At 38.4% G+C, this 23,464-nt stretch overlaps 1 protein-coding gene across 5 annotated transcripts in view; it reads right to left on the reverse strand.

Moving 5' to 3' along the window:
• Positions 1 to 23,464, reverse strand: part of Pde4b (phosphodiesterase 4B) — a 524,185-nt gene that overhangs the window by 95,634 nt on the left and 405,087 nt on the right. For 4 of the 5 annotated variants that reach the window (XM_020182734.2, XM_074079857.1, XM_074079856.1 and 1 more), the window contains 4 exons: positions 22,964 to 23,158; positions 13,415 to 13,451; positions 13,228 to 13,298; positions 5,074 to 5,123 (listed from right to left, as the gene is read on the reverse strand). In XM_020182734.2, the coding sequence (XP_020038323.1) occupies positions 5,074 to 5,123; positions 13,228 to 13,298; positions 13,415 to 13,451; positions 22,964 to 23,158 (353 nt within the window). The remainder of the gene's footprint in view (positions 1 to 5,073; positions 5,124 to 13,227; positions 13,299 to 13,414; positions 13,452 to 22,963; positions 23,159 to 23,464) is intronic. The other variant, XM_074079859.1, reaches the window with a different exon arrangement.

The raw sequence follows: 23,464 nt of genomic DNA on the forward strand, positions 1-23,464 counted from the left end.
TCTCAGCAGTACAAAAACATGAAGTGGAGTCGACATGGAATGAACTCAAGTCTTTAGGAAGCTAGTGAGAGATTAGATGCTGCAAGTCTCATTGGTTCCATTTAATATGAAAAAATATTCATGCCAATTTAGAAATTAATTTTGAACTAATGAAACTAGCCATTATTGAGCAAGGCGCCATTTTTGGCATTGGTTTCTGAAGGGTAACATTTTAACTATTCACACTGTAGCTGACTTGTTAATGATTTTGCAACTACCCACTTTTGATTTTAGACATACATGAAATAATTGTAAATCAATATAAACAATTCAGTGTTGCTGCTCTGGGGTAAATTTTCACAAGGGGGCTATTTTTGACAAAAGAAATTCATACAAAACAATCATTTGGGGAACTATTCTCAGAATTACTGGGGGTTTTCTATTGCATTTTCCCTATCATTTTATATGCAGGCTGCCTAAACATTCAATTATTTGAGCCAATTATCCAAATACTTTAGGTCACACAACATTCAAACCACTGAAGAAAACAGTCTATATTTCTATTTTTCCTGCTTTTTTTCTTTTTCTTTTCCTCTTTTGTTTTCCTTCTCTTTTATTTTTCCCTTTTTGCAATTTCCTTCAATTCCTCCTTCATTAGGAGTGGTCACAACCTTTGGTAACAAGATTGATTTTGTTCGTATTTGCCCATAAGTGTTGCAATTCTGCCTGACAGTTCTTGCTTAACGCAGAAACTAAGCAAAGGTTGTGCTTGTGCTGGGCTTCGTTTCCAGTCATCTGGCACAGATCAGCTTTCAGGCCATTGCTGCTTTCTCAGAGAGCATTCTGCCTATGTATATACCCTGTCCTCTGATCCCAGGCTCTGGGAGCTCCGGCAAAAAATGAGACCAATGTCTTGAAATTCTGAATCACAGATTACTCACTGAGCCCCCTGCCCACTCCTTGAACAGATTTCTGCATCTCATCCACCCACTGAACCTCAGAAATAGACATAATCAAGTAATGACATGGAAGGGACCCACATAGAGAAATAGAGTGCCTAAGAGAAAGCCTCTTCTTTCATTTTATCAACTGATATAGTCATCCTCCCCCAGAATGGCCGACACACAGTTTAGAAGAAATGGATTCCTGGGAGCACTGGAAAAACCTTAATTAAGTCTGTTTCTCACTTAGGCCAACCCATTTCAGACTTTACTGGAAAGCCCTATACTACCTCATCCCATTTCTCTGAATACCGTCTTTTCTTGAAATGCATTGTAATTGACTGATGTTCAAAACCAACACACATAAAGGCTGTGGATACCCAGGCTGAGAGAGACTTTGTGTCTGCACCCATCTGAACTAATGTCCTCAAGGCAGTCTTCTAGTTATCTTGGGGGTGTAGTTGGCTGCCATTTCCAAAGACCCACAGACTTGTGGGTTATTCTTCATAATAACTGATCCATTGCAAGTGGAGATGTTCCTACTAAGAATGTTATCAGTAAATTTTATAGCAAACAAAAATTAGTGTAGAACACCCCACCGCACACATCAATTTGGCGGCTAAAATATTATATATTTGATATATCTTATTAAAAAGCAAGACATTTATATGACTCAGAGATGATGGCTATTAAGGCAGTGCTTTTCTAATACTTTTCGTAAAGCAAAGAATCATTTTGCAAATCCATGACTACTTGGTAATTTATCTTCTCAGTAAGATTGGACTTTAAGACATAAAATTACTCAGGAAATGCATGTAAAAGCGAAGGACAGATGGGGTGGGAGAACTGGACAATGGTCACACAACAAGTGCACACGCACATACACACACACACACACACACAAGACTGTTGATTTTTTTATCTGGTTTTTTTTCTATTGAAAAAAGTTTAGGGGAGCGAAATCCTGAAATTTTAGTTTGACATTTTGAATATATACTGGTGACAGAATTTAAGTCCCTGTCTCATGAAAAAGCTTTCTTTCTTTTATTCTTTTTTTCTCCTTTCTGTTTTAATCCCTGAGAAACAGAGAAAAAGCCTGGAACTGACGCTTCTGAAAAGGCAAAGTGTAATACAAATTGAGCGGTTCCCCTACGCTCCTCCGCAATAGCACTTTCAACAGTCCTAGGAAGACTTCCTGCCTCTTTCTCAACCTGGGAGAGCATGGCTTCCACACTGCTCTTTCTGAATTTACTTTACCTTGGCTTCCCTACTCAGAGGACAACATTCCCACTTCTTAGTTATTTTATTTAAAACCTATCTGAACACACCAGCATACATAAGCAGTAATAGAAAGCACTTCAAGCCTCTTTTAATTCCAATGCAACTGCTGATTTTTTAATATAAAAGAGAAACATACCAAATACTTTTCCTAGCCACAAAGATAAAAATATTGTTAAAATCTAATTTTATAAGAATTTTCCATCAGATAAAGTTCAGATGTTATATAGTTCTCCTGGTGGATCCAACATTCACTGTGTTGCTACTCTGTGCAAATCATTATGCTAAATGTGAAAGACAAAGAGATGAACAAGATGTAGGCCCCGGCTTTAAGAACCAAAACTCCAACGGAGGAGAAATATCAGCCAGGAATTGCAAGGTATGCTAGAATTAAATTGTTGGCTACAGCACAAAAAAGGAGCAATTACTTCCCCCACCCCCCAATTTTTAATGGCATGTCTTTTCAAAGGAGGGAAATTTATGTTGAGCCAGGATGCCTTTGATTTGCCTTGGTTCAACAGTGAGGAAAGATATTTTAGATTGAGAGATTTTCCCCATTGAATGTTTCAGTTGATCAGTTTGTAAGAGTGTGTACCAACTTAACCTTGGTTTCTCACAATTAGCCTTTATAATAAATTATATTTCTTTTGTTTATGTGGACAAATAAGTTAAAGAAGGAAGAAGAAGAAGGAGGAGGAGGAGGAAGAAAAGAAACGGAGAACGAGGAGGAGAATGAGGAGGAGGAGAAGCAGTTAGCTTTTAAGATTTAGCTTTCTCTCATTTGCTTCTATAGAGATTGAAGTTATCTAACTCAGCCAGACTTTGCTAGCAAACTACATTGTTGTTAAATCTGTTTAAATTATTATGAATTTCTTGTACCTTTTATCTTAGATTTTAATTCAAATACATGAGTTCAACTTAAGTACTTATCATAAATGAAAACCTGATCTTATTATCACAAAAAATTAGTTTTTAAAACAGCATTCTGATTCTCTATTCTGCTTGCGCTGAGCCATTTATTTTTCATTCCCCTTTAAAGTTTCTATTCAAACACACCTCTTTGTCATATGCTGATAAATATTAAAATAACAGGAAAAATCTGCCCGACTTATTTAAGCTGATAATAAGAACAAAACACGGGATGTGTGTCTCCTCCTTCCTTTTCTGACTGTGGTTAACCGTTAAGAAGATTTTGAAACCCATAATTATGTAATAATTGGTACCACTACAGTCTCTTCCCAATGAAGAGCCAGGATTTTTGTAGTTTGCCATAAAGACAGACAAAAACAAATTGCCTAAGTGGTATTGCCATTTCTTTGCTTCATTGTTTTAAAAGAATTTAGCAAAAGAACTTCTAGTTGCCAAGCAGTAGTAACTGTGCCAATGTTCACAAAATGGTCTTTTCAGCAGCATCTTTTAGCTAATGATTTAATTTATAGATCCATAAATATCATATATTTTCCTAATGTTTGCCAGTATTTATTATAAGAAAAAGAAAACAAAGCAGAAAATATTCAAATTGGTGTCAAAAACATCTTAGTAAATTAAGCAAACAGTCCCTCACTGGTAGGCCAGGAAGATGAAATTATAAAAGTTTCAAAACCAGCTCCTTTCATCTCCAAGTATGCAACACCAGCTATATGTTAAGATACTCTATTTTGTTTCTTTTTGTAAAATTTCTAAAGGAAATAGTACATCCAGCACATTAGGTTTTTGAAGTCCAAAGATAGAGTGCTATTTATTTCTTTTTATTTCATATCATAGGGCTCTGGAGTAAACTCACCTTTACTTAATGTCTTTCTTTCACTTTTATTCTTGTTCTCAATCTTTTCTTATAAAAACATTTTTAAAAGCATATGCTATAAATATGTCAGAAGCCAATGAGCCAAAGGAATCCACTACCTTTGATTCTTTCTTTCAGAAGTTGGATTTTTATAACACTTCCGTGCTACTTGGGGTCATAATATGAGCAGCAGACAACATCCAAGTAAGGAAGACAGTAAGTCTAAAGGAAAGAGAATAGCTTCGCTGGAAATAGAAAATTGTGCAGACAGCATTAGCTATCAGATGATCTTGGTATGATTTCATCTCAATTGTTTCTCCTGGTGTGTTGCTGAAATCCACTGCTACAGTAATGGGGCAGGTTCAAGGCAAAACCTTGCATTTGGACTTTAAAAAGATCATCCAACTGGTGTATTTTTATGTCAAGAACACTGTATACTGAGCACATCTCCATGGTATTCCCTCAAGGTGGCCTTTCCTCTCAGCAGCTCTCTATACTACATGAAAAGCAGATGCACAGAACTGAAAGATGAGGTGAGGTTCTTTAAAACACACACACACACACACACACACACACACACTGAAGGAACAAAGTTGGATAACCTCCAAGAGAAATGATTTGTGACCTGGAAAGAACCTTTGGTTTCACACCTGGCAAGGATGTAGATTCAAGTGGGATCTACAGTTGACTCTAAGAGGAAAACCACTAGCATGCCCTTGGGGGCCCTTGGGCCAAGGTGGACACCTCAGAGCTTTTGAGGTTAGCTCTCCCAGAGTTTACTGGGGCCAGCAAGCTGAGGTCAAGTATTCTCCACAGAGCTCTGCCTCCTGCTCCTCCTGTAGAAGCAGCAGTAGCACAGTTTGGTCACATTCTGAAAGCCTGGGCATACAACAGGCAAATTATTTTATACTGTTTTTAATTTGGCTTCACATGGAGTAAAGTGAAGCTCTCACACACCTTTGATGAAAGTCCAAGCAACATGCTTCTGAGGGCCATGGTGGGTAAGCAAACATTCTTATCCTATAACCAGTTTTGAATACACGGCACATGTATTATTTTGAAACACGAGATGGATCTCGGGGCATGGCCTACCTTGCAGGTTGGCTCTGGAGACAGGAGGCTGACTAGCCGCTGGGGACCTCCTGTGGGGAACAGGAAAAGAAGGCCTGAGTTTGTGCATTAATGCCGCCCACCCCTAGGATCCCTGAGGAGGTTTCCAGGTCATAATGAGCAATCAAGTGACATAATGCTATCTCCGGAAGGCAGGCTCCTGTAACGTGGGTAGATGACTGCAATTCTCTCACATCCAGATGGTCTGGAATTTCCCTCCACACAGCCTCAGGATGCTCCAGCTAGCCAGGAAGGAAGTTGTTTACTCCAGGTCCCTAGACAGTCCCTGTGTTTCAGGTTTTGTTGTCTCAGGAGTCTCTCAGAAGAGGAGACACTTGCTCAGGCATCACTCCAAATGTCAGAGTGAATCCCTGTTCCTTTGGGCAGTGCTGTAGAAAGCTATATCCAGAAGAACCCTTAGAGATCAATCAGATCACGACCCACATTGTTTGCATCTCTGGAAATAGAGACCCAGAGAGGTGAAGTCACTTGTCAAAAGTCAAACAGCCAATAGCAACAGTAATCCAGTTTGCTTAACCTGGGGGACTGTCATTTCATGGAGGTATGTCTGCTGATGTCAAGAATAAATGAAACAAGCAAACAAGCCCATGTTCTGCAACATACTGGGGTTCCTTCTTTTCTTTCTTGTTTGTTTTTCTTTCTCCATACTTCTCCAATTTTGCTGGTCTCACAATCCTTTTCATGTTTTCTAGGACTTCCTCTGCCAGACTCTCTCAGATTCCCAGTGCATTGCTGGAGGCCCTCCCAGGAATAGTACAGTGTAGGGAGCTCAAACTTTCAGGTACACCAGGATCATCTGGGTGTCCCTCCTTCTCTCTGGAGTTTCTGATTCAGTAGAGCTTGGCTGTGCTTGAGAGTTTGCATTTATAAGTTTCCAGGTGCCACTGATGCTGCTGGTCTGGGGACCACATCTTTACAACTACTCGTTTTAGGGAGTCTGGGCTCCACTACAGACCAACAGGACAGACAATGAGCAAAAACGTGGGAATGTAGGCCAGTGTTTTTCAAACATGGTAAGCACAAAACTCACTGGGAGAGCTACAAAATTCCTTTCCCCCATCCATGAAGAATACATTTCAGTATATCTGGCAAAAGGCCTGGGAATCTATTTGTACTCCTTTGTCAATTTCCATACATAGGCAATTTTGAGAAAGAAGCCAAATTCTAAATGACAGAGAAAGGCCTGCAAAGTTCTACTAAGGAGGGTTATTCCAATTAGTTTGGCCACATAATTATTTTCTTGGTTGTCAAGTCCTCCAGATCAATCTCTGATCTCTTAGGGATAATCTAGCTTCTATGTAACCACACATTATAGCTGCAGAGTCTGTGGATAGTGCTCACAGCCACTGCTAATTTAATAGCTGGGAGATCCTAGCCAAGGTACTTTTAAGTCCTCTGTAGTATCAAATTTTCATGCGTGACAAAAGCAGGGAAATTGTCATCTAATGATTGGTTTTCTCTGCTAGGCATTGGTTAGAGACTTCTCAGCTTCCATTGGGAGTATTATCATTTCATTTTAAGGATAAGGAACCTGGAGCTCAGAGAAGCTAAGAAATCTATGAAGCACACATGGCTTCTAACTGGCAGGGCAGGAGATTCAAAGGCAAGTCTTTCTGAATCCAAATGCAATTTCTTTTTACTATACCATCTGCACTGAAGACTGTGTTTTAGGAGAATTAAGAAGTTAAATTTTGAACTCCTCAGCCTGGCATTCAAAGTTCTTCGTTCTTTAGTTTCAATATCATTTTTCTAGCATATCTCTTAGAATTCCTCTCCACCTGACACCTCATCGCAAACCACTGATTGGCTGTGCACTCTCATGCAGCTTGTACTTCTCCTTTGTAGAACTTCAAAATTGTAATTAAAATAGGCACTGTCTAATTAGTGGTCCACATATGATTTCTTAGATTAAAGGCAAACTTTCTGTAGGCAGGGAACAACTTGTTCACTGCTGGATTCCAAGATGTCCTTTCATATGCTAAGTACTCAGTAATACTGAATGGAAGGATGAATACATGAATGGATGGAGGGATGGAGAGATGGAGGGATGGGTAGATGGATGGATGGATGGAGGGAGGCTAAACTCCATCACTTCATTTGCCTTGAATATGTGTTATTCCTTTCCTGCCATTGCTCAGTTCATTCCTCTGTCAGGGAAGCTCTCCCCACATGAAATATCATCTACCCTTCAAAGAATTAAGCATCTTCTCCAAAGAACATCATCTTCTTAATTGAGACAATGATACTTGAGCTGTATCTATAGATTCATCCCTTGTGTTACAACTCATTTGGGTGCATATTATCTCCACCACTCATCTGTGACCTACTCATTGCAGGATTCAGTTCTGACTTCTTTCCTTAGGTCCTCTGGAGGACCCACCAACTTCCTAATAAATAGGAATTCCAGAATGTTGATGTTATTAACTGGATGAACCACTGTTGGGAACATGGTTTGAGGAACCAAATACTCTATATGAAAGTTTTATCTAGCTTCCTTTCCACATGGAGTCTTGGTTCTACATGTTACTCACTGTTCATGCTCTTTTGTTGCTGTGCTTTTGCAGATATTTTGTTAAAGAATATTTTTCTCCTCCTCTTTAAGCTGCTAACTCTTTCATATGACTTAGGACTGCACTCAGGCATCACCCCTTCGGGGAGCCTTCCCTCCTGTGATTGACCCTTACCTGTGGAACATTGTTTCCTACACCTACTAATCACTGCACTGCTCGTGCTGTATTGCAATTCCCATTTTCTTGTCTGTGTCCTCACTCATTTCTGAGAAATGGAAGCAGATTCTCATTTCAAGCTGCACCCTTGCAAGCTGGTATAGTATTTGGTATGAGGCAGGTATTCAATGCATGTTCATTGGATTCTTAACATATTTTAGTAATTTTATTTTGCATCTCTCCCTGAGTTCCAAGGAATGCTTTTGTGAAAGACACTGAACTAAGTCTAAACGTTGGAGATCTCTACTTTCTTAGTTCATGGCTATTCACAGAACCCCAATTCTCTCAATGACTTCTTGGAAATCACACATATTATATAAATTCCTATTTCCTGCAAGATATTTTTGAATATGTGGCTTTATTTAGAGTTATTAGTTCAGATACACATCACTGTGTGGAAACTCTGAAAGGCAGGGACCATGTTTATTGGGTTTATCACTTATTCTAGTGCAAAGAAAAAGCTCAATACATCACAAATAAATGGATAACTTCTGGAAGCCATGCTGCTGCTTGTAAGGCATGAGACTGCCATTTAGAAAATTGTGATGAGTTCAGGGGAAAATAATATTGGTTGCCCGGTTTCCAGCAGTCCTTAACTTATGGAAGAATCATAAGAATCTGTATGCTGGCTGTTAGAGCTGGTGATATGAATAGGAGGGTAATATGGTTCCAGAAGTTAGCACTTTCCAGACCCGAATTGCGCAGAGGAGAGAGAACTGGACTATGAATAATAGACAAAAATCCTAATCCTGGCTCTGGCACCTTCCAACTATGTAGCCTTCGGCAATTCTCTGAGCCTCTCAGTTTCTTCCTCACTTGGGGAAAGTAAGCAGCACCTAACGTTTACTGCTGATTTACAATGTGCTAGGTCCTGTGTGAGGGGTTTTCCATATATTTCCTCACTTACTCTGAGGAAATTTGACTATGTTTTTTCCAGTTCTGAATGCTCAAGATTTTATGATTCTCAGCTAATTTAAATCCCCTGCCAAAGTATATAAAGCAGTGAAAGACATTTCATATACACTAAAAAAAAGTGGTTATTAATTCTTTTCCAAAGATTGCATACCTTTTGACTAAGCTATGCTTTGAAAGAATGTTAATACAAAGATATTACATGATCCCTGATAGCCACACATGGTATTCATAATGTTAGTCACAGAGTGGGATGATAAAAGAGGACACTTTTCTCTGAGCTCCACTTTGGTTGCAGACTATTGAATGATGGGGCATTCTTACCCACATGCCTTAGTATGCCATCAGTCTGCTGGAAGCCAGCAAATGTTTCAAGGATGCTTATCTGAATTAACAACTCTAAATGAAAGCCAGATTTTCAAAATCAACTCCTGGGACAAAGGAAATGTAGATTTTAATTTGCAGCCAAGAAATACAGATTCGTTGACTACTCCTCAATGGGATATTTCATGAAGGTGTGAGGAAATCACCTCAACAGGAACATTGAGATTTTCACCTTTTGGGTGGCAAAGCTCAAGCACAATGGACCACTTTTATGCAGAGCAAAGAGCCAAAAGATAAAAGAAGCCTTAACTTATAAGCAGCATAGTTCGATGTGGGAGTTCCTTTTCATATAATAAACCACTCTAACCAGATGTCTCATGAAAACTACTCCAAGGACATAATTATTGCTTAAATGTTACATTCAAGACAGGGTGTGGCACCCTGGAACCTCAGTTAAATATCCCAGAAAGCAACTTCTGAATTCCATAAATCTTATAGTTTCAATTGCTAACATAAGTTAACATAGTGGGGGAATGCTCTTAGTATGCTGTGTCTACAGCTGGCTGATAATTTTTATCTTCAGTTCCTTCTCTTGGATTTTTTTTTCTAGTTGTTTGGGGATAGTGACCATGTTGGAATGGACAGGGATGTGGTTCTCCAACCTTCCCTTGCCAGGCTATTCCATTTGTAGCTGATACCTTTCATTCAGGTCTCAGCCTGAGTTATACTGAGGCAATCTCAACTCAGTTTGGCGAAGTTCTAGGGGAATTTGCCCAGCTTTATGTTTTTGTTGTTTGATATTGGTTATAAAGAAATACTTGAAATCAAGAACAGAATCAGCACTGTACAAATATGGGTATGGATTTGAAGAAGATAAGTAGATACAGCTATCTTACTGCTGGAGACCTATTCTGCTTGATAAGTGTGGTTTGCTTTGGACAAAAGATGACACCAAGGGCCATGATTTGAGGGATGGTTCTCAACCAGAGTGTGAGAATGGGCTCTTGGTCAGTTCTGTGGATGACAATTATAGTCTCAGGGTACTTAGTTCCTAGAAGTTTAGAGGGCCAAAACCCCCCAAGACTATCTAAAGTTCTGATTCTTGAGAAAGTAGTTTCAGCTGACATAGATTATAAGTCACAGGGTTAGGCTGAATGCCAAAACATCACTAACAGAGGAGGAGCCCCCAAGCCTATGGTAACAAATAAGACTGAAAACCTGTTGTCTACCCCACTTTCTACTTGGAGCAATGCAGTGCAGTGATTCTGAGTCCAGTTGCACTAAAGAAGTCTTTGAAATTTGTCCTCATTCACGCCTTCCTCCCCATTCTACATCATTCTGGTCACATTTTAATTCCTGAAGACACTGTCTTAACTAATGCTTCTGCCTTTAGGCTCTATGACCTTCATCTAGTCCATAAGTTCTCCCTAAGTGTCTTTCTGTTCCTAAGGCTTCCAGGGACTTCTCTCCCAAACTCAGAGGACATAGCAGTTGTGGTAAAAGGGAAGAACATTGCATTGAGAGTCAGGATGCCAGGTTTCAAGTATGATTATATGGTCACATGCAAGTCATTTAATCTCCTTAAGCTTTGTTTTCTTATCCATAGACTTGAGGTAACAATACCTGTCATGAGTATTGTTTTTGGTAATCAGCACTGAGAAAATGAATGTGAAAACCCCAAAGTGTTGTGTTGTTTCTGAATTCAGCAAGAGAAATGGACTATCACCTTTAATAGCTCAACTTTACTGTGCTTACTGTTTTAAGTGTTAAATAAATATCAACTCGTTTAATTTTTACAACAACCTTATTTTATAGATTAGGGAACTGAGACATAGGGAAGGTGTTAACATGCCCAAGTAATAATTTCCAAGTAGTGGAATTGAATTATAAAGCCAGTATGTATGGCTCTAGAAGCCTTATTCTATAAAAATGAAAAGGCAGAGATAAGGAAGGAATCACTTCCCAAAAGGAATTTTCTAAAGAATTGGTGATCTTTCCTCCAATAATTATTTACTCAGAAATTCATAGTACCATGGATATTTATAGAGCATAAACTATGTGCCAGGCAGTTTACTAATTCTTGAGAACTCAAAGAAAAATAAACACATAGTGTATGTGATAGGCTGTGATCCATAAAGAGCATTCTATAGGGTCTTTAAATTGCCCTTAAGTCAAATGAGGACCACTCAGCCAAGACAGACAGGGTCAGGGAAAATATCTTGATGAAGTGACACTAGAGATAACATCAGATTGTAAGAGTCAGCATCTGGCCAGGCAGTCACTGGCAGGTGGAAAGAGACATTTCAGAAAGACAGAACGGTAAGTCCCTAATTAGATGGAGAGAACAGCACACAGGGAACTACTGGACCACAACTGTTGAACATAATCTCATGTGGCTAAAGATCTGGTCTGATTCACAACAGTATCTCCAGGCACTTCTTATAAAATGCCCTGGAAGGGCAGAGAATTTCTCTGTTTTTATCACTAGTATATCATCAGTGCATGATATAAACTGGAAACTTAGTAAATATTTGTTAATGCACATATGAATACATGTATGAATGAAGAGTATGTGCTCAATAAACACTTATTGGATGAATTAATGAATGAGTAGACAGGAAACACCACTCCAAAATAGGTATGGACAAGCCTCTCGTTTTCATATATTAGCTGAGTGTTCCCTATCCAAAATGCTTGAGCCAAAAGGGTTTCAGAATTTTTAGGGACAGGACTCAAATCTAAACACACAATTCACTTATGTTTCATATACATTTTATACATATTACATGAAAGTAATTTTATGTAATATTTTTAGTATACCTCCAATTTGATAATGGTCTATCCCATGAGATCAGGTGTGAAACTTTGCATTGGTTAGTGCTCAAAACTTTTGAACTTTGGATTTTTAGATTAGGAATGCTCAACCTGTACATTATACTAAACACAAACCCAATCAAATGTCAATCGAGTTAACTTGATCTGGGTCATGAGGTACCTTGGGTGCCAAGCACTACCATTTAAACTTTATCTTAATTAAAAGAAAATGCCCCAAGTAGGAAAGTGACATGATCAAAAGGCATGTGAGAAAGTACTGTGGTAGGTGTTTGGAGAGTAGTGTAGAAGAGAGAGCCCAGTGGTGAGGAAAATTCCACTGCAGTACTTGATGTCATCCCATGGGAAAGCCTAAAAACAAGTTATAGGACAGTGAAAGGAAAAGCAATCACTTAAAGTTGGTTTTACTCTCTTTTGACAAGCCACTCTATTAAAATTTGAACTAAAGCAAAATTGAGCGCTCATGAATAACTGACTAGAGAGAAAGAGAACTCTGCAGTGAACATTGGCTGAAAAATCAGGAGATTTGAGTTTTGGCCCCAGTGAATCTTTAATTTATGGTGTGGACATTATCTGGTTGCCTGGGTTTTTGGGTGCTTGGGTTTATGCTTCTGTGAGACAGAGGTTGAATGAATGGCCTTACAGGCCAACACTAGCTTACCATTCCAGGAGCATAGATTCTATAGTCCATGGAGCCAGTAGTGATCTTTTAAACTATGAAGACATCTAATTGCATAGCACTTAGATCAGGCACATAGATTGAAATGATTTTGGAGGAGAAAGTTACTGCAGGGAATAACACCTCTGTTATAATATTCACCTCTGTTGTTTCACATGGGAGGAATTGAAATGACCAAGGGCATATATTTAGATGGTTGCAGAGGAGAACATAATTCTACTTTTCTTCATCAAGCTACATGAACTGGTTTATATATTATTAAAAAGCAGGCAGCTCAGATTTGAATTGTTGGAATCATTAAGTTTGAATTTCTGAACTCATTAGTAGCTTATTCAAAAGGAATTTTACTAGCATTTATGGCCATTTGCACACAGTGGCAAATATAAAAGTCAACAAAATAACCTCATCCATTCCATTTGTTGAACTTCTGCTATGTACTCTGCTAAGGGTATGAAATTAATAAAACTCAGTCTATACAATTTCTAATGTGTTACCAATTCTAAAATATGTTCAAATTTTATTGTGTATCCTAACTTAGCATGGGAACTAAATATCTATGCAATAGTTTTTTTAAAATAATGTTATTAAATGTTTTGTGCTTTTATGAGAGGGATTTGTTACTCAACAAAAGTTATTGCTTACTTGTTAGATGTTCCGTGCAGGTTTGTGAGTAGAGTGAAGTTGTTTCTCACACTTCGCAAGCTGGCGAGGACCTAAAGGAAAATGTTTCAAATTTGGTTAGGGACAAAATGACCAAGTTTAGAGGCCACGTTTAGAAACCACACCCAGGAACAGAGTGGGAGCAAGCAAGGGCCAGCAAAATACATACCTGGGCAAAAGGAGTGACAATCAAGTCATCGCCATGTCTGTTGAAAAGAAAGGAGACATTTAAAAATGCAGTTGAATTATAACACACAAGCTGTAATACTAAACTTTATCAGTGATAGCAGCACAAATGTTCTGCCGGTTTCTCTACATGGATAGAAAGCAGGACCCGCAATTAGGCAAAAAATGGAGAGCCCAAGAGTTGAAAGAAAAAAAAATAGCAGCAGGTTGATGAATTCTAGATTTGCAGTGATTCTACATAAAAGCGTTTGCAAGTAAGCATGTTTCCTCAGGGTATATGAATAGTAGACACAGACTACTGTAATTCAAAGTGACTTGTGGATTTTGGTTGCCAGAGCCAGGAAATTCAAAGGGAGGGTTGTTCACAGGCACACACAGAGTTGGAAAAAATGGTATAACAGTCTGGATAAAGGTTAACTTTGGATTTCCTGGCTTTTGTTGATTTTAACCACAGCTTTAATGCCTTTTAAACACAGATTTCTGTCTGGGAATCCCATTACTTTTTGTTTTTAATATACTTTTTTTTTTTTCTTAAAGTACCCAAGGAAAAGGTTTTAACGCGAGAGTCAGACTAAACCTACTAAAACCATAACATTGTCACTCATTTGGTCCCAAAGACCTAATTAAGCTGTACTCTGTGTTTGTGTTTTCAGGCGAGTACTGTCTCTCTGACACTTGTCTTAATAAGTGTACTAAGCCTTCCTTCAGCAAGATCTCATTTAATGATATTAGAAGATAGGTCAGCCTGAGCTGCAGTCACAATATCAGGTCAATTTGCTGTCATTTTGTGACTCATAACAGTAGCACAGGAGCTTGTGACAGTGAGCTCCCCAGCCCCTCTGTCTTCATGATGGCCACAAAAATGCAGCACCTAATCCATTAACTACGTGAGGGTAACCTATAATCATTAAGGACATGCCCCATATCAAGTACTAGGTGAGGCCTGAGCATCCAGACTTGAACAACACCTACATCTACCTGGGCTTCTTCAGCATAGGTGTTAACATGGGGTCTTACTTAATATGATACTTTCTACCTTTCTCTTTAATTAGAAATCCTTGCCCAGTAATCTATGCCTACTTTGTACAATAACAACAACAACAAAATACTGACAAAGAGTAAGCATTCTTTGTGTGATTACTATATGTCAAGCCTTTGCATGCATTATCTTATTTAATTTTTGAACAAGGCTATGAGGCAAGTACTCTTGATATTCCCGTGTTACAGATGATATCAAACTGCAGACTGGTTAAGCGGTTGCTTAACTAGCACATAGCTAGTACATGGAAGAACTAGACTAATCCCCAAATCTGTGCTTTTAAATACCATGCTTCCTGTTTTATGATGATACTGCACCATTGACAAATGAATCCATGAGCTCCCAAATTAGAACCAAAGTAGGGGAGACTGCAAGATACTTAAGAAAACCATACAGTAAGCTCACTTTATTCACAGATTTATTACATGTGGTTTTGACTAAGTGTGATAAAAAGAAGAAAGAAAAAAAATCAAAGAAATTTCAACAACAAAAATTTTACAGTTCTGTGTGTACTTGCATTACTTATGCGGTTTAGATGATGGGAGAAGCTCAGTCATCCCATGTTATCTTCAGTTGTGTTTAAATCTTTGCATGATCTGCTGAGAATTTCCTAGTCCTTAATTTTGTGACAATATGCCTTCCAAAAAGCAAATGGCACCCCCCAATCCAAGATAAATGTCAATGTGCTTAACTGAAGGGATAAAGTGAAAATTTTAGGTTTATTGAAAGGCAGGCAGCATGTCTTTAGCAGAAGCTGGTGATGTTATGGGAAAAATGAGTCAAGTATCTGTGGTGCAGCACTGAACTCCATGCCTACTGAGCATGCATGGTTTTCCTCAGTGTTGGTCTCTTTGGAATCATATATCCACAGATACCAAGAGTCTACTGTAGTAAACATAAACACAGAATGAGAAATACAAACAATATCTACCTAATGGAGTTCAAAGGAGAGGTTAAGTACAGTTAGGAAAGGCCTGATTGAGTGAGTGGTATTGGAGATGAGCTCTGAAGGTCAGGGTTGAAAAAGGCAGGGAGAGTGGATACCACCAATGAGAGAAATGGCAAGAGCAAAAGGACTGATATGTTAAAATATCGTATAAGCTAATTATGATACTGGTGGCTGTTGTTGGGGTGGAGCCTAGCATGTTAACTATAGAAATGTGTACAGAATAAGGCTCGAAGGTCCCCACACCCATATTATAGTCAGGACAGACTATGAAATTGGTGCAGTTTTAACTAAGTAAGAAGAAATGATCCAGTGGAGGTTTTTAGTGACATAGGAAGTGAGATGGGAAAACAGAAAAGTATTTTAGAAAGTAAAATACTATGGATGCCAATGGATGAAATAGAGAGGGGATAGATCCAGAAGGACTGATTAAAGGGATATTGTCCATGAGAAGGAACAGATACCACCAAGAAAGAAACAGCAAGCAGTAAGGTGAAGACTCTAGAGGTCTTGCCAGGACTCATACAGTATTTAACCATATAAAGAAATACTATGTTCAATTTAAGAAATGAATACCTGCGAAGTCATGAGTAAACCTAAGAAAGTGAGGAGGAGTACTTAAGGTACTCACTGACATCTTTAAAGACATGGAGTACAAGGCACTCGTTGACATCCAGATGAAGACTGAAATAAGGGAGGTTAGAGCTATGGATTTAGGATTGTTTAGGCAATGGCAGGAGATGACTTCTTTAAGTGGCAGTAAGTATAGATAAGGAGCCTAAGGAAGAAGCTTAGGATCCTTGGAAGAGGAGAGACTAGTTAAGATTAGGAGAGAAGCAGCTGTGACAAATGTAGTGAGGTGACCCAAAAATTGCCCCTTCCAAAGCTATTTGTTGTAAGATCAACTTTGAGATGGGTGCGAGATCTTGCTGTATGTTCATATCTCTGAAGTTTACATTGTACATGAGGTATCAAGGTAAGTTGAGGGGCCAGGTAATAGGTTTAGACTCAAACAGATTATCTATGGCTGATGGATTTCCTGAGTCTAAATATCTGATGAAAGTCAAATAAGATAAGCAGAGATCTACATATGTAGTACAGTGGTGCTTAGAGCTTATGTATTGATGAATGAGTTGTGGAGTTATTAAAACTGCACACACTAAGGAAAGGGAGGTAAACAAACATTAACAAGGCACATGTCCACATGAATTCATCATGGAACTTCAGAAGTTTAGATGAGCCAGATATTCAGAAGCAGACAATAGATTTTCAGATTCTTTGTACTGGCTCCCTAAAATATTTGGGCTGCAAAAGTTAATGATGTATGTCAAAGAATAGTTGAGCTGCTAGAGAAATTATTAGATAATTTATAGTATCAGGAAAGAAACAAAATAAAATGAAAAGAAACGCTCACCAGTTATGGAAGTATTCTGAATGTTTTTAAAATAAAGATTTGATATCTTACCAGTGAAGAGTAAACCATCATGGAAATAACAAACACTTTGTGAAAGCTGATATATTTCTTAATTTTTCAAATCACTGAAGAAAGCAGAGTATTCAGAACCATTGCACGAGCGACCTCTAGTGACAGAATTAGAACATTACAATTTCACATAAAAATTAAGAACTCAAATCTTAGAACTGAGTCTCTCTCATCTTGAAGTTGAATATAGGTCTGATTTAAACAATGGAATAGTTTTCCAGCAAGAAAAATGTGGCCTCTCATTGCTACCCTCTGAATTTCATTAATCACTTTTACTTTGTTTCCTCCCTACACATAGAATTGCATTTATGCTTTTCTTTAACTGATTTTGGTCTGTCTTATAGGGAGATGTATACTATAATAATTAAAAGCACAGATTTTGGGGCTGGACAGCACTGGTTTGCTTCTCAGCTATTATTAAAGCTGGGAGACTTTAGACAATCTCTTCATGTACCAATTTCTTCATCTGTAAAATTGGTTTGATGAGAATAAAATGAGTGGCAATACTTGTGTAATTTTTAGTGACAGTGCTTGGCACAGAAAAAAATGGATTTATTTAGTCATAGTTATTCATATTAGTAGTAGATATCTTTACATTTGACCTGATCTTAGTCAAAAGGCCGAGAAGTAGTAGTAATATTCATGCCTGGTACTATTGCAGTCCAGAGAACTCATGGTTCTATTGTACATTCCAGTTTGCAAAGTGCTTTTGTAGACATTTTTTCAAGTGATAAAAGAAAGCTCCTGGTCTCAGGGAATAATGCAACCAATTTTGTTGGCCCAGCTTGAAATTTCCCTCTTCATCACCCCACAAGCTACAACCAATGCCTGTTGATCTTAAATTGCAAACATCTACAAATCTGAATCTGCTCTGGTAGAGATCACCTTACTCTGCTCTGTGGATTACCAAAGCAGCCTTTCATTTGGTTCTTTAGGGCTGTCCATTCTCAAAACTGTCCTTCACACTGGAATTAGAATCATCAATTATCATTCACAAACAAACATCTAATTATGTATCTTCCTGCTTAAAAGGCCTTTGGCGGCTCCCCACTGCTTGCCTGCAGCATAAAGAACAGCTCCTAGGTTTTTCATGCTTATTCCTTCTACACACTTTGCTTTCAACACTTCCCTAGCCTCACATTCACTGCTTCAGCCATCCTGACTGGGTCTCGCCACAGTGTCTCCCACCAACTGGAGTTAGTTAGCACATGTCCTTCTCTCTTGCACACCCTCCCATCCCTATTAAAGCCACCTACTGTCTTAGAAATCTTTTAGTTCCTTTGAAGGCACAGAAACTCTTATTTATTAATAAAGTGCCTAAATTTAAGTGAATACTTATGAAAAGAAAGAATGTATGTTATCCTCACAACATCTGGAAAGGTGGGCAGTCAGAAGTTAATATTATTATTTTTATTTTTCAGCCTCTTATGGAGTTTATGTCCTGGGTATTCACATGGTTTAGCTCCCTGGACTGTTTGGATTCAAACTTTGGTTCTTCAATGCCCTCATCTTTCTTTCTTTATTTGTTATTATTGTTTTGCTAGGGGTACATTGTGGCATTTGCAGAAGTTCTTAAAATATATCAAATATATCATAGTTTAATTCACATCCTCCACATTCTCCTTCAACTCCCCCCGCCATTCCTGGACCAGTTTCAACAGTATCATTTTTCCATTTGTATACATGTGTACACAATATTTGCACCATGTTCACTCTCCTACATTCTCTCCCCACACTCTCCCCTCCACCGTACCAACCCCCAGGCAGGACCTAATCTGCCCTCCTGTTCTCTAATTTTAAAAAAAAAGACATTTTTTGCTTGTTTAAGATAGCTATACAGGGAGTTTCCTTATGACATTTCCACGTATACATGTATTATAACCTGAATAGGTTCATCTCCTCTATTTTTCTCCTTTCTACCTTAGTCCCCTTCTTATGGTGATTTCAACAGACTTAAAGATCCTATATTCATTCTTGTATACATCACCCATATTCACCTTCTTAACTTCCTTCTTTTATCCTCCCTCTCTCGTATGTGACCTCCCCTTAAGGTGACCTGTTTTTCATAATAACCCCAATGCCCTCATCTTTAAATGGGAAAATTATAGTACCTACCACATTGGGGATAGAGTGAATTAATATATGTAAAGTACTTTAAATAGTACATAGCACACGGGAAATGTTTAAGAAATGTGTGCTTTTAATGATAGATAATTCACACTATCTAAAAGATTCGATGTCTTTGCAGCCATAGTGCTAGCAAGTGGAATGGTTGTAAGTCAAACTTAACTCACAGAATCCACATTGTACTTTTTGGCAGTTCATTAATAAACAGGTCTTAAATTTGAGTGAGCCATTATTTGTGCTTTTCACCTTGGTTCTTAGGTCTCATTTCCCTTGACGATTCTCTCTAGAAATTATATTGTCTTCATGTAAAATGTCAGCTTTAAAAAACTCCTTATCCATGTATGTCTTTGCAAATGGAATGACCAAATGAAAAACAAACAAACAAACGAGCTGTCTTCTCTGTGGTTGTGTGGTGGATAATCAAAATGGCTTCTTGTCCAGGACAGTTCCTGCCACAGTTTTGGGCAATAAAACTGCCCTTGCCAATTCCTAGTACGTTATGTCCACATTGGGAAATCTGTGCCTCCATCTGCCAAGGCACTACAGTAGAGATGACTACAATCCAGGAAAAGAACAGAAACCAGCAGATCATTGCAACATCTAGGAAAGCACCTAACATTTCCTTTGGGGATCCTGTGGAAACCTTGTTTCCTTTTACTAGAAAGCTTTACTTTCATCTCTCCTTTGATGTAAAAGTTGAAGCCATTTTTAATTTTCCATTCCCCTTTCATCCTTAATATCTTTTACTTTCCCTATCCATAATTTTCACTTATTCTTCTGAGAGAATTCAGACAATAAATGTTTACAAGTCAGCATTTCCTCTATTGTTAAGATTTGGTTCAGCAGAATTATGCAAAGTTTTTTGCCTTTTATATAAATTCATGGCTGCTGTATGCTGGATTTGAGGAGTTCCTGGACAGGGAACATCTTGTAGCCTACCTGTATGGGTGTTTTGGTTTGTCATGACCCCTCTTCTTCCTGATCTATTGGTAGAAGTGAGGAAGGGAAGGGGAAGCACAAGGACTCCTGTGGAGAGTGCTAATCTGGAGAAACAGCTCTATGAGCACTACTTCAGTTTAGGTTTGGATGCCTGGGCGAAATTGGCTTCTCCAACATGGGCCTGATGAAGTGAAATGCCAAAGAACTTGGATATTATGAAAACTATAATTTTGGTTATACTTTATATTAATAAACATAAATTCCTAAATTGATAAACATGAGATCTTTTATTGTACTGTTGAATATTTTCAAAAAATATCTTGTGCTATTTTTATTCACAAATATTTTAATACATACTCTCAGTATTTTAGATGGGGTGGTATATTGCCAACTGTGTTCTTAGGGAAGGCTCTTCTTTATTTTATAAGTGTATCCGTAATATTTATGTGAAAATTATTTATCTTTATAAACTGAGAGAGATGCTAAATAATTTACTATGCAATTCTTACTTGCCTAAATTTAAAATTGGCAACATTGCACAGTTTCTAAAGGGAGGGGGAAGATTTTACTGATCAGTAAAATTGTGAAGGAGTAAAGAAGTAGTGACAGGGGTCTAGATACAGAGTCACCAACTCTACAACTCTTATTTCATCTCCTATACACTGAGTTGGATTGTAATATTTGCATTCTCTTCAAGTTCAAAATTTCTGCATTCTTTTGCTTCTAAGTAAGGAAACACCAGAGTTTTGTCAGGAGTTTGTTTAGTGTCGTCTACACAGGCTCTGAATAACCTGAAGGAGCGTAATGTTGTTTAGAATGAGTTTGGGTAATTATTAGCTGGAATGTGAATAAATTTGGTGAATGCCTGTCTTCCAAAGCTAGTCTGTTGTCTATAAAATACCATGTAAATGAAGCTCAATTGCTTTGAACTCACCACATTTCCTATGCCCTTCCATGATAAAATCTAGGAAGTTGTTTATCTTGGTAGAGGAGCTAATTGGTGGTGCATTCCCTGACCAAGCCCACCATCCAAATCTTAGTCAGAAACTGCTAACTCTACATGATCTATAGCAAAATTTCTATCTTCCTTCCAGCCTCAGCTACCTCTATCCTGCTTTCAACTGTTTCTTACCTGGTAACAGAGATGCTACTTTGCAGTTTGAAGAACATGGACAAAAAAAAAAAAATCCAAAAGTTTTAAATATGGTCATTGTTACAGTTTGGAATTGGTTGGACTGTGTCCTCAATAGTTCACGTGTTAGATGTTTGTTCTCCAGGGTGGTGAGGTGGTAGAACCTTTAAGAAGTAGAGTGTAGTGTGAGTGTTAGGTCATCGGAAGCCTTGCCCTTAGAAAAGACTAATGTAGGTCTTTCAAAGTGAGTTAGTGCTCATGAGAGTGACTTGTTACAACACAATGTGATTCTATTCGCTTGGCCCTTCTGCACATGGCTGGCTCCCTTTCCATTTCTCTGCCATGGATAAATGCAGGCAAGAGGGCAATGCCATGCTGTTGGGACGCTACAGTCACCCGCCAGAATCATGAGCCACATAAATCTCTTGTTTATAAAGTACCCAGTCTCAGGTATTCTGTCATAACAACATAAAATGGAAGAATACAGTCATCCTTAGCTACAGCATGGGATATGGCATGAGACACAGTTGTGGAATAAGGACAAGTTTCTCAATGTCACAGTCACAAATACATCTTCTACAGAGTGGAACCTACCTGACAGGATGGCTAGGATGATTAACAGAGATAACAGACGGAAAGGAATCTGAACCCGTGGAAGGTGCACATTAAATATTAGTTTCCTTCTGCTCTGTAGAGTTATGTGTGCATGTACATATTCCTCTTACCCTTCCTATCAGCTGTACTGTCCCTGAGAGCATGCAAACTGGGCAAATGAAATCTGTGTTCACTCATCTGTGATTTTTTCCTCTGTTCTGTTCACCTTTCATCCCCAAAGCCTGACATACTCTGTGGTGCATAGGATAATCTCAGTAAAGATTTTCCAAATGAGTAAAAAATGAACTTTGGCCTACACAATGCTTGAAATATTTTAGGGCTGGGTTGCTTCTATTATTGCTTTCTATTCTGGTAGAAATGGTCCAAGGAATATTTTCTTGCTGCTAGCTTTAAAATGTTCCTTGCCCTTCTCACAAGAAGGGAAACCTTTTTGTTTTCCTTTCTAATAGAGGAAGAGAGTCCAGTGGAATTTTTAAGCTGGAGAATTTTGGGAGTTACTGATTTTTTTTTTTATAACATATGATGTTAAAAACAATTGTATGTGTGCCCAGAAACCTTTTAAGGCATGGATTTCAGCATCCAATTTTATTTGATTTCAGAAATTTAATAAACAGGCAACATAAACCAGTCATTGTTCTTTAAAAAAAATTTGAAATCTACAATTAATAGCAGCAAAACAAAAATATCATCTGTGCTTCATAGGGCAGGGAGTGTGTTGTGTTTCACCAGGGAGCGAGGCAACAAGTGAGTATTGTGTTAATGTTCCAGGAAAGGGCCACAGGCATGTGACTGATGACACCTTAGTTAGATGTCACCAGGCAAAGGCCAGTGAGAGAGAATGCAGGTAACCAACTACCATTTTTCTTCTCTGCTGGAGCCTCAAGCAAACTGCATATGCAGCTGAAAATTCAAGTGTGATTTGCAAAAATGTGTTAAGGTTCTCATTCTATAAACGTTTGATTTAGCAGTTCAGGAATGAAGCCCAACGAAAATGTTTTTAAAAATATCAATAGCAGATGTGAACTGAACACTGTGCCTGAGGATTCTAAGGCCCATGACGATCCGAGCTACAAATCACATGCTATAGAGCATTGATGTCTTTAAGATGGTCATACTTGCCACCTTTGTTCATGTCCATTTTTTTTCTTCCTTTTTCCCTCAGGTTAAAAGGGAGAAGTTGCTGCTGTTGTGACAGGGTTAAAGATGAGGTAAGTGCTAGACTGGAAGGAAGACAAGAAGTGCTTTACTTACTGCTCGCTTGGAAGTGATGAGTTTCTTGACATTGCCTTTGGTGACAAGTCATAGTCGCTGTCTGATCTGTACAGAAAGGACTCTCTGCGCTGGCTGTGCCCAGGGAAGGTGGCATGAAGAACCAGTCCAGAGGATGAACTGGCCTGGGGGTCCAGTGGGCTCCGACCTGGGGAAGGGCCATTTTCCACATCGAAGCTTAAAGAGAAAGCAGAAAACTCTGGTCACATAAGAGTTGTGAAGGAGGACAACTAACATACATCCAGAAACCATATGTGACAGGTACTGTGTATCAGACACATTACATAAAACATCACACTTTACAGAAAGTTTTAATTCTTGAAGCAGCTCTGAATTTCAGACATTATCATTCCCATTTTATACAAAGAAAACTGAGTCTCACACAAGTTCAGTCATTCACCCAAGTCCACCATTAATAAATAGTAAACCCCATGACTTTTCAGCAGCAAGAACAACTTTGACAAATTTAGATTTGGGAGCCAA

The sequence above is a fragment of the Castor canadensis genome, chromosome 7 (assembly GCF_047511655.1).
Source record: "Castor canadensis chromosome 7, mCasCan1.hap1v2, whole genome shotgun sequence".
NCBI classification, from domain to species: Eukaryota; Metazoa; Chordata; class Mammalia; order Rodentia; family Castoridae; genus Castor; species Castor canadensis.